Here is a 14,403-nt window from a genome sequence, read left to right on the forward strand (position 1 = left end):
GTGATAGGATCCGTATTGAACAAAACTACGATATTTTATTCCCCTGTGTAGTTGCGCACGGCATATGTAAAACAAATGGCCGCGCACATGTGTTCGCGGCGCAAGGATTTACCCGACATCGGTTAAAAAAAATAGCTAGTCTAACGTTTGGCCGGGGCTTCATTCTATGGGGGCACTGCCTGCCGGATGGGTCGGTGAGCGAACGCGGTCGGCATCCCTCCTGGCCGCAGCCTCAGCTTTTTCGCGAGTTTTTCACAATGTCGACGAGCAGGCTCAAATCGTCGCTTTAGCTGTCTGGCGCGAAGTGTTCCGAGAACAAAAGAAAAGCGCCAGGTGAGCGCCAGTCCTACAGGCCCACACTCATCGCCGAAGCCTTGTACTTGACGGGCTGCTTGGAGAACCTGAAGTACGGTATACGGAACACTCCTGCGGCTCCGTTCGCTCTGGCAACCCGCAGCGGTGTATACATAGGCGCCGCAGTAGCGTTGTTTCAGCCGCTGCAAGTTGAAAAATTCCAATGGCAAACAAAGCAGATGTTTCCCGCGTGCGCGCGCAGCTGAAACACTGATTCTTCGCCGGAATATTAATTGGCGTCGTCGCTGCCGTATGCCCGAAGCGCCTCGCTTTCGTAGTATGAGAGATAACGTGGCGCGCTCCTCATGGGTTTGGCTGTGCACGGTGGTGATGGTGGTAGAAACATTTCATTCAAGAAGTTAATAAGGGAGTTGCTGGCTGTGCGCCCGAGTGGCATCCCCTAGTCCGGGACGCCATTGGAGATGGCCGCCGCCCGGGCGCGCGCCACCAAGGTACGTTGAGCTTCCAAGGTAGAGCAGCCGAGCAGGTACTCCTCCCAAGCCTCTCTAGCAGAGATGGGGTAATGGGATGAGAAGGAAAGCGGAGTGGTGGGGCGGGAAGCCACAACGCGAAAGGTATCGGCAAGGACCTGACAAGTCGGGCACGTGCCTGAGATTTCCGGCATGAAGTGCCGGGCGACCGCGCCGGACTAAGGAAAGCGTTGATCTGAAGGCGGCGTAGTAGTCGTTCGTCCGCTCTCGCCAAACCGCGGGCAGGATCAGGGTCGGCGCGAAGTGCGACAATAATCCGGAATATCGCTGTAGCGTGTGAGACTCGAGTTGCCAGGACCCGACTCAGGACATGGAGGGGCAGCGGCCCGGAGGAAAGAAGCGCGGGCAGCGGCATTCGTCGCCTCGTTGCCGGGAAGACCTGTGTGGCCTGGGGTCCACACTATTCTGATGGAGTGAGGGTTGAAGCGCCAGGAGGCGGCCCGAAGGAGACTAGCCACCAGCGGGGCGATGGAACCCTGGATGTATCGAGAACAGGATGAGCGCGAATCTTTCAAGATAGTGCGAGGACATGGTGGGGTGGGAAGCGTCCAAAGCGATGGCAACCTTCTCTGCGTGAGGCACAGTGTCGGTCGGCGCCCAACAAAAACACCACGCGGGAGCCCTCATGGACATTTCTGTAAGTCCTCTCGAAACGAAGGAAGTTTTTTACTGACAAAATAGTAATCTTGCGCACACAGAAAGCACATAATGGTTTACAGACTATCTCTTTACGAATACGTACAGCGAACGCCCACTTCGCGCGGTCGCCGCGAGGAAGTCCCCCGAACGGCCTTCTTGCGTGAAAGGTCGGCATTCACTGAGAGCGAACTATGTGAAATATGTCGTTATAGTAAGCTGTCTGTGTAAACAAATGGAGCATAACGGAATGAAGCGATCGCACGGGTTCGCGGGGACCGGCTGCGCGTCTGCACGCATGGCCGCGCAATGTTTCGCTTTCGCTGCAAGCACGTTTTCGCACTGTGCCGCTAGCTTTAGGCCGCAGCATATGAGCACCTTACAGTACACCAGCAACCATTGCAAAATAACATTATTATAGAATTTTCAAATACAAGAAAGTCTTTAGCTCTCAATACATGAAGCGTGAGAAGAACCTGCTTTTCTTATTAAAAAAGAAGTGCAAATATTTATACATATTTTCTGATGTTCCTGATATTTTTCATTGTTGAGAGCACAGTAAAAGGAGAAAAAGAATGCAAGAACACTGACAGCATATTTTTTCAGCAGCTGTCCCATTTCTCCTCCACAACTTTGAAACGTAAATCTTCACTCATTTTCATGTGCTAGAACACAGAAAAGCAAACACTAATTTTGTTTGGCTGCCTTGTTATGAACACAGAATTAATATTACCATTGTACAGCATATCTGTCTTCTCCTTTCATAATTCAAATTCAATATTCTTTGCTGTATATTTAGAACAACAGAGAGAAATGAAAAAAAGGAGTTTCTTGAGGTAGGTATGAATTTATTCGTAACAAATAAATTATGCGGTAGCCTATAAATAGTAACACACATTCCATAATTTATTTTCAACAAGAAACTGAGGAAACATAACTTGTACAACAGTTGCCTGGTTGCCAGGAAGAGAACTGCTTCACATTTCATGTAATTGTGTCAAACACCTCTTGAGTCACAGGCACATTCTTCAAGGCAATAAAACTCTGTCATCCATCACCTCGAACTGCATTTTATGCTACACTTTCTTTTAGCTTGCAAAGAATGGACAAAAGGCTTCTACTGGCTTGCAACCAAAGAGATGCTTCTAAAAGCTCTAGAAATAATGTGCAATGACTAGGAAAGAGCAACTTAACAAATGTGTACACTCAACAAGCTACAAAGGAACTTTCGTCAGAGATATCATGTACTACATACAGTTTCCACACTTAAATACACTTTACATATATATAACATAGCAAAATATTGCTAGAAATGAATGTGCAATAAATAATTCAAGGAGAACAGCTTAAAGAAGTGTGTGCACTCTAAAAGCTACAAAGGAACTTTTGTTGGATATATCATGTACTACATAAAGCGTCAACGCTTAAGTAAGTTACATACTCGTAAGACTGTAAAATATTGCTAGAAATGAATGTGCAATTAAGAACTAAAGAACGACAGCTTCAGAAGTGCGCACACTCAACAAGCTGCATATATGAACATTTGTCAAAGGAACCATAAATACATATTCAACACTAAATCATGTAATGATAAGCTATACCTGGCTATATTAGTTGTGACCTTTCACTTACCTGCTTACACAACATGTATTCCAACAAATGCTTCAATAAAAAATAAGTTGTCCCATTGGGATAATGACAACAAACTTGCCACAAGGAAACACGTACATGCCATCAAACCCTTTACAAGTCACCACATCGCAGGTTTGCATCTTGCATTTGAGTGTGTTAGAGGCATAAAGAAAGTAGAAAAAAGTCTGTGATCCTCTAAAAAGGATGCTGGTATATAAGGAAGAGTACAGCAAACCCACAATGCATCTGTACAATACGTGAAATCACGTCAGTATAGAATAAATAACACATATCACTCAATAAACACGCTGAATCATGTGTGAATCAGTGGACATTGCATATTTGTGTAGTATGCAACCAGCTTTGCTGCATGAAACATCTATGTCCACAATATCTAAAGATAAGAAAAGTTAAAATATAACAAGTGGTATAACAATTTAAAAATGAAATATTCTTCATAAAAGCTCTGCATCCAAACATTAAAAGATAAGGAAAGTACCATAAGCTGTACAATAATGTAAAGATACAAACACAACCTGCATTAAGTAATGAGCTAGAACTATGCTTTACACTGACCTGCTCCGTTTTTTTTTAATTCTAAAATCCTTAAAAGCCAATTTTACAAGTGTAGACACATTTTTTTCACTCAGATTTTGTGACACAATTGCGTTTGTTGGTCCGCATCATTCAGTAAAGCACTTGGTACTGTTGATTGGTTTTCCTTTAAAAAATACAAAACAACCAGCCTATCTGCACATTGTCATCACAGAAGCAAAGCTGCTGCAAAAATGTAGATCAGTGTCCCTGCCTGTTGAAAATGAAAAGCTGAGACAATTCAGGCAATAAATGATGCCAAGTGTGCTAATGAAAGATGCAGACCAAGAAATAAATGCAATGTCTCCTTACAAAATCTGATTAAGAACGAAGCAGCGGTGTGCTCTAGATCTTCTTTTAAAACTGTTAGAAGAGAAACACAGCTCACTGGTAAACATAGCATGAACAGAAACACTGATATGCAAAAATTATCACAATGACCACGAAGGAAATATTCAAAACAATCAAAATGTCCATTAGTAACTAAGGCAATCAAACAACAAAAGTGAAATCAGGATGCCTCCTAAGGAGCAGGCAGCCAAGCTTCCCTGGGCGTTTGGTCAAATGCATTGACGTTTAGGCTGTCACGGCAATTTTCCTACAGACGTCACGTCGCCAGTGGCCGAGATGACAAAATATTCAGGCGCTTCCTTCAGGGGCGTTGGAATTGCGCTGTTGTAAATGATGTCCACGAAGGTCTTATTTGGCACTGCCGGAACTGCTTGGTCAGGTGACACTGGAGTGCTCTGCTGTGACGATCCCGCAGCCATCCAGTCCTCCTTTGATATGCCCTGAAGGAAAGTCAGCAAATTAAAGTCTGGTTTATCTGCATAGGTAATATGCCAAAGCTACGTCTGCACGCTGTGCAGAATACGACAGGATTGAAGCCCTTTTCACTTTATATACTACACATATCGCAAATTGTCTCAACAAGCTTCCTGTCTGTCTTTCTGTCCACGTGTTACATTTAGACACACGTGCACAACACAAACACAGCAGAACAGGAGGACAAGAACCTAGGCAGGATTTCAGATGCTGGCTAAGATAATGTTATTTATGTCATGTAAACATAGTGTTGCACAAACGAGTTTCTCGCTATCTGTGACAAACTGAGGCCAGGGGGCCAAGGGGGTGACCGAAGGCAAGGTGGGTGAGGCAAACTGTGCACCATCTCCACCCTTTCCATTCTTGCACAATGCGAACTGCACATGACTGAAATGAATTTTACCACCTTCAAGTACTGCAATTCATGCACACCTTCATGTGAACAGTCAAGACAAAACTCTGCTCAAAATGTGCCTCTATTTCCACTTGTGCATTGTTAAATTTCAATAGATTAAAAAGCTATTGTGACATTATTTCGAGCTGTACAAGATGCTTCGACGTCTCTATGCACTGGGATACGAAGTAATGCCGAATGGTGTCACGTAGTCGTTGTGGTGCCACACAAGACCTTAAGTGATCCACACCGAGCACCTTAAGTCTTACTACACACATTAACGAACTGTGGAACTTGTATTCTTATTTCTGACTCGCTTGATTACATTATATTTGTGTTTACACTTTTCCCTTTCTTGTTCTGTTTTCAGCACCAGGACAATGCTTCTTAAAAGGGGGCATTGCGACGCATGATACATTGTTTTACATTTAGCCAGTGACCAATCTCACCGAATTGTCACTGCTATGTATCACAATGTAGCTCAGTGCAAGACATGCCTATTGTACTCTTGAACACTCTTGACAGGTATTAACTTGTTTGCAGAAGTTGAATACATTGCGTTGTAAATTCTCGAATGTCTGCAAGCATCAGCGATTACCCTTGAATGTATGACAAGAAATGTATAAATACCACATGGACTTTTGTGAGGTGAGATTCTATGACAGTGCTTGCCACTATCATTTCGAGTGCATGCTCCGAGTGCATGTCACGACCACATGACATGTCATAAACATACCAAAGTTCCTGCAAACTCATCAGTAAAAGGCATTCCGAGTACGCTGAGCAGATGAAGGCAAAGCAAGGAACAAGACAGGATGGAGAGCTTGTTCATTGCTCTGTCTCCGCATTTGCTCGCACAGTACATACCTGCGATGTCACAATAACTAGCCTGAAGAAACGTGTTATCAATGAAAGGTATTTCACCAGTCAATTTTTAAACTGGCAAGGTGTATTCAGAGATAAGTTCAGAAAGAAGAAAGGTCTTGACCCACATTAAAAAGGCTGATCAGCTGGAGTACATTAGCGGCAACAGTAGCTGCAGTGGTCGCCGAGCTAAAGAATTCACTGTCTTCTTTTGATGTCATGCAACCTTCTCTTGGCTGCACGTCAACTGTTAGGCTGGCTCTCACCCACCATTGCGACACCGGCCATATCATGTAGCTCCAACAGAGTGCAGTGTTATCAAAGAGCAAGATATGCTTCGCTGCAAAGTGATTCGGCCTTCCTACAGTCCATGGCCATCTCCTGTTGCCCTTGTTATGAAAAAAGATGGCTCTGTTCACTTTCATATGAACTATTGTCACCTTAACAGGGATTCCTCGTAAGGATGTTTATCTTATACTGCGAACAGACGACGCCATTGACTGTCTAGCCAAACTTCAGGCTGTCGCGGTATCCCCTAAACTAATGCCCATCAAAGAACTGCGCAGTTGCCTTGGCCTGGGCTATTACTCCGGACACTTCATTCGGAATTTCACTGCCATCATATCGCCCTTGACGAAGTTGCTTGCAAGCAACGGAGCCCTCGTTCCATGATGACATGTTTATGAATCTCCGTTGTCTTTTTGTGTCACCCCCTATTTTGTGCCATAACTTTCTGAACGTACCTAAGTGATTCATTTACTGAGCATTCGCAATGGTTAACGTGGCGGTCAGGAACACTACACTGAGAACGAACATCAACCTCATGCCGGGCGCTGGTGATGATTTCTCGTCAGTGCTCGTCGACTTCCCTACAACTGCTACAGAGCATCAGTAGCACGAGCCTGCCATACTCAGTTCACCAAAGTGTCACATTGCCAAGCATGATGTCATAATGTAACCTTTTGTCCTCTTAAAATGATTGTGGTTCATTTCCATCATCCTTGATATCAGCCTTGATATTGCACCATCATTTGGGAATAGCCTACAACTGAGTTGATCTGGTTGGTTACTTTCTCATGTGATAATGCAAGTTCACAGTAAAACCTCATAATAAAGTCGCATTTGACATGGAAATGCCTTCGTCTATGCAACATTTTTGATAAGGATATTATCACGTTTTGGTGACGGGGACGAACCAGAGAGTACGAAAACTGTGAGTCACAAATATAACTCTTTATTGGGCAAACTTGTGCCTAGGAAAACAAGTGACACTCGAAGCACTACGATAGCAGCAAAAATAGTCGCTGGTTGCCGAAAATGTGATTTATGGGTCAAGTGTGTCGGCTTTTTATACATGACTTATCGTACAATGCTACAAAATTGCTGATGTTTGCATATGTTCCAGAATGTACACCGCTATTCGCATCGCACATGCAACATGATTAGACAAGATTCCTTGGCAATAGAATCAACGACGTTTTGGAAAGTTGCGATCCGTGAAGGTGTGTCTTATGCCAAGCGACAACTTTGTAATGACGGCTAGCCAGTGAAAGGCGGTCATGGAAAAAAGATAAACAATTTATGCACGTCAATATATTCATTACATGCTCATTTGTGGCGATACAGATTTTATATTTACTTCATCACATTTAATGATTTGTTTTATCCATGCTTGTTATATCGTGGTTTGATAAAAACAGAATAAACAAATTTTTTTGCAAAAGCTCGTGCGCAGAGCACGGTGCCGAAGTGCGCACACTAAGAAGGGGAGCACAACAAACTCACGTAAAGTTCCCACTTGTCTGTCTCTTGCTCGAAGCTGACGTCAATGTCTGGCGGGAACTCCAGGTCTGGGACAAGTGCTTCGCCGTGACTGGGCTTAATTTGGGTGCGGGGCCGTTCCTGGGCGAAGCACAAGAAAGGCTTCACACCCTGAACCTGTGACTCTCAAAATGCAAACATTTCAGGAGACTTTGCTGTTGGGCTAGTTGGTACACGGTGTTAATAATGACAACAGTGCGAGAAATAAGACAAAAGAGAGATATAGACACAACACTGCCTTTCATGTCCTGCTTTTTGCACTTTTCTATTCTTAACAGCAAATGCTTCGTCAGCCATAGCAGTACATTCAAATCTGGTTATAGCCAAGTCGCATCCAACATAAAAGTAGGTTCAATATACCATTAAGCCCTCATACATAATGATCTCACCTAGAATAAAGTTTTGGCTGCTACGAAAAATTTCTCAACAACCAAAACATTTAGCAAGGAGTCTATGAGAGAACCGCCTGCTTAGAGTGGCCCAGTGCCTTGCAGAGCAGGGTGTGCAGTGGACTTGGTAACATCGATTGCGGACGAATGCTTAACCTTTTCGTTTTTGTTGAATTAACTGCTGATGGTATCCAGCAACGAATCGTGGCAATAGAAAATGAATTGGGGTGTGTGCAATGAAGCTCACAGAATGCAACCAAGCCTGTAAGGACATAAACTTCTTCATAGTCTAGAAGCAAAAATTGATGATTTAGAATATAGGAGCTGATGAAATAACTTTGTAATATATGGTGTAAGTGAAGACCACAATGAACACAGTCAGCCTCTAGAAAACAAAGTCAAGAAATTTATATTTAAAGAACTGTTCGCTGCGGAAGTGAGTACACTGGGAAGGATTCACAGAATTGGTGCTAAACATGGCTGCAGCGCTTGCCCGGTGATGCTCAGACTATTCGGCTTCACCGAAAAATAAAAAAATTATGTCTTGGTGCTACAACCTGAAAGAAATGTGCAACTCTATATCGGAAAATTTCTTGCAGAGAATCAGAGACCTGCAGTCTAAACTGTGGCACTCTGCAGTAAATGATAAGGTAACCGGTTCTAAAGTGTAGCGTACACAAAGTGTAGTGTACACTAAGGCAAAAAATCGATGGCGAAACAATTACTTGAGACCCATTACAGGATTGTAGAGTAAAATTATATCGGTCTGCAACAAACCTGCACAGTAACAGTGGCACCCGTAACCAAGACAGACGAAAGAATTTTAAATCACGGAGAGTCGTATTCCTGAATGCTCGCAACATCCTGAATAAACTTCAACCTCTTGAAGCAATATTTTTGTCCTATCGCCCACACATTGTAGTTATAACAGAAACCTGGCTACATGAGGGTCTTCAGGTTTCTGAAATAATTCCTCCAGCACATAAACTAATAAATAAATATGGGGATCTGGTGGCAGTGGAGTAGCTATAGCCATAAAATGCAATATACTTTCCAGAGTCCTCGACAATATTTCTGATCCTGAAAGTACATTTCACAAACTAACATTTCATGCTAAACGCATCACCCTAGGTGAAATTTATTGGCTTTCAAACTCTCCACCAGGATATCTCAAGATGATTAGTGACTATCCTCCTAAGCATACTAATTCCTGATCTGTTATAACTTTAAGTGGCAATTTTAATTTACCAGGTATAAATTGGACTGACATGTCTCACGATGGCAGGGAATCCACAAGTTCTGAATCCTTGTGGTCCATTGCTTTCAGCTTTTCATTAAACCAGCTAGTCACTAGTGATACACAATTTAGCAGTTCGTCATTGTCATCGTTTGACCTTATGTTAGTTAGTACTCAACTTGACAACAGCACACTGAGCACTGACAATGGAATTTCCTATCAAAAATTTTAATAGCCATAATATGCCCAGTTTCAAGTATGTACAAAATATGTGAAACCAGCTCAAATTTTTGAAGACTATGCACATGTAAATAATTCAGATCTTGCTATTCATAGTTTGCCAAATATGATAATGTGGAGAACCACTGCGCAAAATTTAAGGAGACATAATAGGTTTCGATAAAAATTTGTCCCTCTGAAAAAAAAAGAAGAAACGCAAACTAGACCAGACCTGTGAAACGAGAACCAAGCTGCAATGAAAGCTTGCAATAAAAACGATTTTTCCAGTTTGACGAATGCCATGCAAGAACTACTTACGGAAGCAAGAACACATTTCTCCTTTATAACACTGGCATCTTTCATGAATAACAATCAACATAAATTCTAGTGCTATCTATCTAGGGTACAACCCCTAGACCCAATAGCATTGCGGATTAAAGTATCAAATCAAACCATCAGTGAGTTTACATCAATAGCGAAAGAATTCAATGTTTCTTTTTTAGGTGGCATTTGCGACAATAGCATTTTTTGCTTCCTTTCCAACGCATGATTTTAAAGACTGAATGCGGAAAATCACTGTAAGCGAAGATGGCAGTTTATGCCCACTGTGCAAACTAAATTTTAAATATTGCATTGGTCCTGACCACTACTACAAGTACTTTTTTTGCACAGCTATGTGTGTTAGGTATCAAAATGCTTGCAAAAATTTTTCACGGTGTCTTTAAGGATGCTGTCTACCCCCTGACGATTGGCGCTGTGCAATCAAACGTGGTGCCAATCCGTAAATCCAGTTCCAAGTCAGACCAAAACAATTACAGGCCAGTGCAGCTTACAAGCACTTGCCATAAGATTTTGGAGCATGTCAATTACAAAGCCATTGTTGATAGTGGAAGGGTCCGGATTAATCTTGACTTCCTGGAGTTCTTTAGTGTGCACACAAATCCAGATACATGAGCGTTATTACATTCTGACCCAATGAGAATGTGGATGCTGTGGTCAGGAATCAAGTCCACGACCTCGTGCTCATCAGCAGGATTACATGGCCACTAGGCCACTGGTGCGGGCTCATTATCAGTAGATTAATGCGTGCATAATGCATGAAATAGCACTGCAGGTTCCTTTTCTGTGTGTGCAGACGACAATTAACCAATGCTGCACAATTGTATGAATTCATAACAATGCACCTATGCCCTAAACAAATGAATGAATGAATGAATGAATGAATGAATGACATGACTCAGTGCTGCTCTCGCTTTAGCCAAGATGATGGTGCACAAATGTAGCTTCATTCTTTCTTCATGTAAAAGGAAATATAGAATCCTAAATACAAGCAAATCTGAAAAAGAAATCCAAGAGCAGAGAAATAGTTCTATTACTTTAGAAGCAAACGCCTTTTGTGCACGGGTTGTGGGATGCTCGCTGCCTTCTACCGACAGGCAACTTCGATTTGCCAAGAACATCTGGTAGTCTCGTGGCAAGGGAATGTCTTGCTCTTTGCAGATGGCTTGGATAGTGTCTTCCAGGTAGTGGAAGTACTCAACCGTCCTCTTGAGTTGGGATGCCTGCAGGGAGATCCATCAGATTTAAGGCCTGAATTTATACAGCAGAAGAAAGATGTGCAGCGCAATGTTTATTGGAGAGCAGCGTGACATTTTTGAGACATGCAATCATGAATTTAAATACTAACATACTAGATACTAACAGATACTAACATTATATGCATTGTCTCCAATATACATGCCATTTATATGTGAATGAACTAAGTGAGGGTCCTTTAGTTGTGCTTTTTAGTTTGATTCATTAAAGAAAACTAATAAGGTAAAACATGAAAAGCTTATCAGTTAACTTTTTGTTTTGCACCTTTCTTTTTGCACGAAAGCTTACACACTACATCCCTGAATGAGACACTGATGCGGCACGCCAGGCCACAAATAACTAAGTGAACCCAATCATTGTGCAATTCAGGTGCTTTTATTTTCAAATTTTTAATGCCTCTAATTAGTTAGAAATATAAGTAGCACGTTAATTTAGCTTGATTTTAACAAGACTTAGTGGGCAATGAAAAATTTGCTGCGCTAGCTTAATTGCGGAGGTTCATAACTGTAGCACTTTATGGGAGAGAGTGATTGTAAAGATTAAAATGTGCTATTTTATGTAGCCCTTCAGAAATACCACAAGCTACTGCTAGCCTACTTAAAAGTGGCGCTACCTGGCAAAGATAGACAAAGTCAGAATCAACATTTCTGCGTTAAGTGCGCTAAATCCTCGATAGGTGGCGGGATGTGCTTTGAAAGCTCGTATAGTTGCGCACTTTCGACTTCGCACAATAACATACATGTGAAAGTACCGAAGCTTGGCCACTTTTATCTATGTAGGCGCCGGTGCAAATGATGAAGAGACTACAGAAGTCAAAGAAAGAAAGAAAGAAAGAAAGAAAGAAAGAAAGAAAGAAAGAAAGAAAGAAAGAAAGAAAGAAAGAAAGAAAGAAAGCGCGTTTACTTATGATGACATGTCAGATATGAAAGTACATGTTACCCTGGTTTTGAAGATCTCTGTGTCAAGTGGAACACGGGAGACAAGCTCATCAAGGCGCCGCATCACAGTTCTGTGACGTAATCTGGAAGGATAACGATGTGCATAAATAAATGTATTTGCGCAATTAAGAAGCAGTGATTGAGCGAGTCGTCGAGAGTTCGAACGTGATATGCTTATACGCTTACACACAGCCAGAAGCTTAAGAGCGTCAAGCGATTAGTAACGGGGCAGCAAGGCCATCAGAGTGCACGTACTATGTCTTGCAGAAAATTTAGAATTAGTCTTTTTTTTTTTTTTTTCACCTTTCTCGCGTGTTCCTGGTTTTTCGGGTGTCTTCTGCGGTCATGGAAGCACTTACGCTGTTCTTCCGCTGTAAGTAGATAAATATGGCAACGGAATAATTAGACAATCGCAAAAGTAAAGCAGACAGCTGGTCCGCGATAAAGCGCGCCTGAAGTGAATTCCAGTTCTGCGAGGTTTCAGCTAGACTGCTCAATATAGACCGCTTTGCATCTGTTACGCGATGACTAGAGCACATTGTGAGTTTATATGAACTCTCTGAGCAATGATAACGATTACCTTGCGCCGAGTATTCATCATGGCTGGCCTTGTCGCACTGCTGTCGTCTGCTTTGCAGAGGTTCCCGCTTCTTTTCCGCGCAAGTGCGATCGAAGCACCGCCATCGGCTGACATTGAATTTACTGGCATAAAATATTTACAGCATAATCTCATTCAGTATCTTTCGCGTTGGACCAGCAACGAATTGACGTCTGAGCTGTCGAAAAACATTCCACGCTTTTTTTCAAAGTGGTATTACGGCTCTGACAATGTCACGTGTAACAACCAACTTCGGCCTGCCTGCAACTACCGCAACGCCAGCGAACCGAAAGCCGAAAGGGCAGCAGCTACCCGTGGCCACTCGTGATGTGTGAAAAATATTTCTGAGAGCGCGTCATGCTAATCAACCGGATTACGAGCCCTGCTCCGCTCACGAAGCAGTGATCTCAGTCTACTTCGGTGTTAGCGGCGGCGCAAGTAGCACACAAGTTGAACGCAAGCAAACCACGGGAACAGACGCGGAGTGCGGAGACTCGACGCTCGCTACGGTCCGGAAAGCCGCATCGGCGGCGAGATCATGGAAAACATGGATCCTCTCGGTGAGTCGATCGTCGAAGACGACGGTGTGTTTCACCTTCTATTTTACAGATCTTACTGAACGGAATTGTCGCATTGTTTTTTCTCTGGCAAGTCTCGGTGCGGGTACGGGCGTTGCTCGTGACATCGACCCGCAGTGGGGCCGAAGCGTGCGACGACCACGCACGGACGTGCGAAAAAGAAAGCCGAAAGCTGCTGCCGCCTGGCTTTGGTTGAAGAGCGCCGAGCGCGTTTACGCTGGTTGTTCCGTTTATTTTATTTCCACGCTCGCGACTACGTGCCGGTCGCTTCTACCGTTGTTATCGCGGCAGTGGCGAGATAACGGTGCTCGTAACTGCCACCGACGCCGCCGGACTGCCTGTGTTTATTGATTATAATTTTTTTCCCGCTTTTAGCGAACGCGGGCAGCCCTTCCGCGTCAGTAGGCGAAGACGCCGCCTCACGATCGAGGGTTTCGATGGTCACGCGGCTGATACCTTGTGCGTCGATCCGGGTTTCCGCATCACTATTTTGTTATGTTTTGCGTACCGAAATCGCCGTTGCGGAGCGAGCTCTAGAAAGTCGGGGCGATCGAGTTGTGAACGAAAGCGTGGAGGGTGGTCGCAGCCGCTCTGTTGCGGCTGTGTTGCAAGAGTGGTTTTTCCGTGGTGCATTCTTTCGAGTGTAAGTCACCCAGTGGCCACAGAGAAGTCGAGAAAGAGAAAAAGACGCGAGACCGGCACGGAGCCGCGTGTCCGGCGGTTCTAAAGCATCGATTCCGGCCGAGGGATACCCGGTGTCGAACATATGTGACCACTGATCAGCCTTGGGCATAACGCCAACTTTCACGCCCCCCTGCTTTTCCATTACGTTACCGAACATGCTAAAATGTCATTCGGTGAAGTGATTTCGGCCTCAGTAAAGGCCGCGTTTGCCCATGTGTTGCGAGTAGCGCTAAAGTTAGAACGTGGTTCTCAATTGCTATTTAACTTCTCCGTTTATTCCCAGATCGAAGTGCGGTTACGCTGGTTTCGCTTTCGGCCGCTTTAAATTTCGTTCAGCGCAACGCGCATGTCTTGCGTGTATGCTGGAAGTGAATTGTGTTGCTGACTTGCTTAACACCTGCGTTGTGTCCGTCCTGTACGGCTTTGTTGTTTTGATTTGCGTCATAAATTTACAGAAGTGACATTTTTACGGGATTTTTTCCTCCACTCTTAGCGTTCACTCTTTCTACAGGAACAGACGCCTTACTTCGTCCAAAGACACGGCACGAAGTAG

General features: G+C 43.7%; 1 protein-coding gene across 2 annotated transcripts; it reads right to left on the reverse strand.

Annotated features, from left to right (window-relative positions):
• Positions 1 to 2,016: 2,016 nt before the first annotated feature.
• Positions 2,017 to 12,692, reverse strand: LOC142587620 (uncharacterized). Of its 2 annotated transcripts, XM_075698776.1 has the most exons (6): positions 12,571 to 12,692; positions 12,294 to 12,361; positions 11,992 to 12,073; positions 10,833 to 11,018; positions 7,576 to 7,692; positions 2,017 to 4,498 (listed from the first exon to the last, which is right to left on the reverse strand). In XM_075698776.1, the coding sequence occupies exons 1-6, from the start codon at positions 12,682 to 12,684 to the stop codon at positions 4,292 to 4,294; spliced, it is 774 nt and encodes a 257-aa protein (XP_075554891.1). In that variant the 5' UTR covers positions 12,685 to 12,692; the 3' UTR covers positions 2,017 to 4,291. The 2 variants fall into 2 exon arrangements, with proteins under 2 accessions (XP_075554891.1, XP_075554890.1); XM_075698775.1 differs by lacking the exon at positions 12,571 to 12,692 and having other exon boundaries at positions 12,294 to 12,548.
• Positions 12,693 to 14,403: the final 1,711 nt, after the last annotated feature.

This window comes from Dermacentor variabilis, chromosome 7 (assembly GCF_050947875.1).
Source record: "Dermacentor variabilis isolate Ectoservices chromosome 7, ASM5094787v1, whole genome shotgun sequence".
Classification (NCBI taxonomy): domain Eukaryota; kingdom Metazoa; phylum Arthropoda; class Arachnida; order Ixodida; family Ixodidae; genus Dermacentor; species Dermacentor variabilis.

Coding starts and splice junctions, on each gene's coding strand:
- LOC142587620 (XM_075698775.1), bottom strand. CDS start 12,529: ATGTGCTCTAGTCATCGCGTAACAGATGCAAAGCGGTCTATATTGAGC. Junction 12,074..12,293: donor ACCAGGAACACGCGAGAAAG/GTGAAAAAAAAA, acceptor TTATCCTTCCAG/ATTACGTCACAGAACTGTGA. Junction 7,693..10,832: donor AAAAGGCGTTTGCTTCTAAA/GTAATAGAACTA, acceptor TGCTTCGCCCAG/GAACGGCCCCGCACCCAAAT.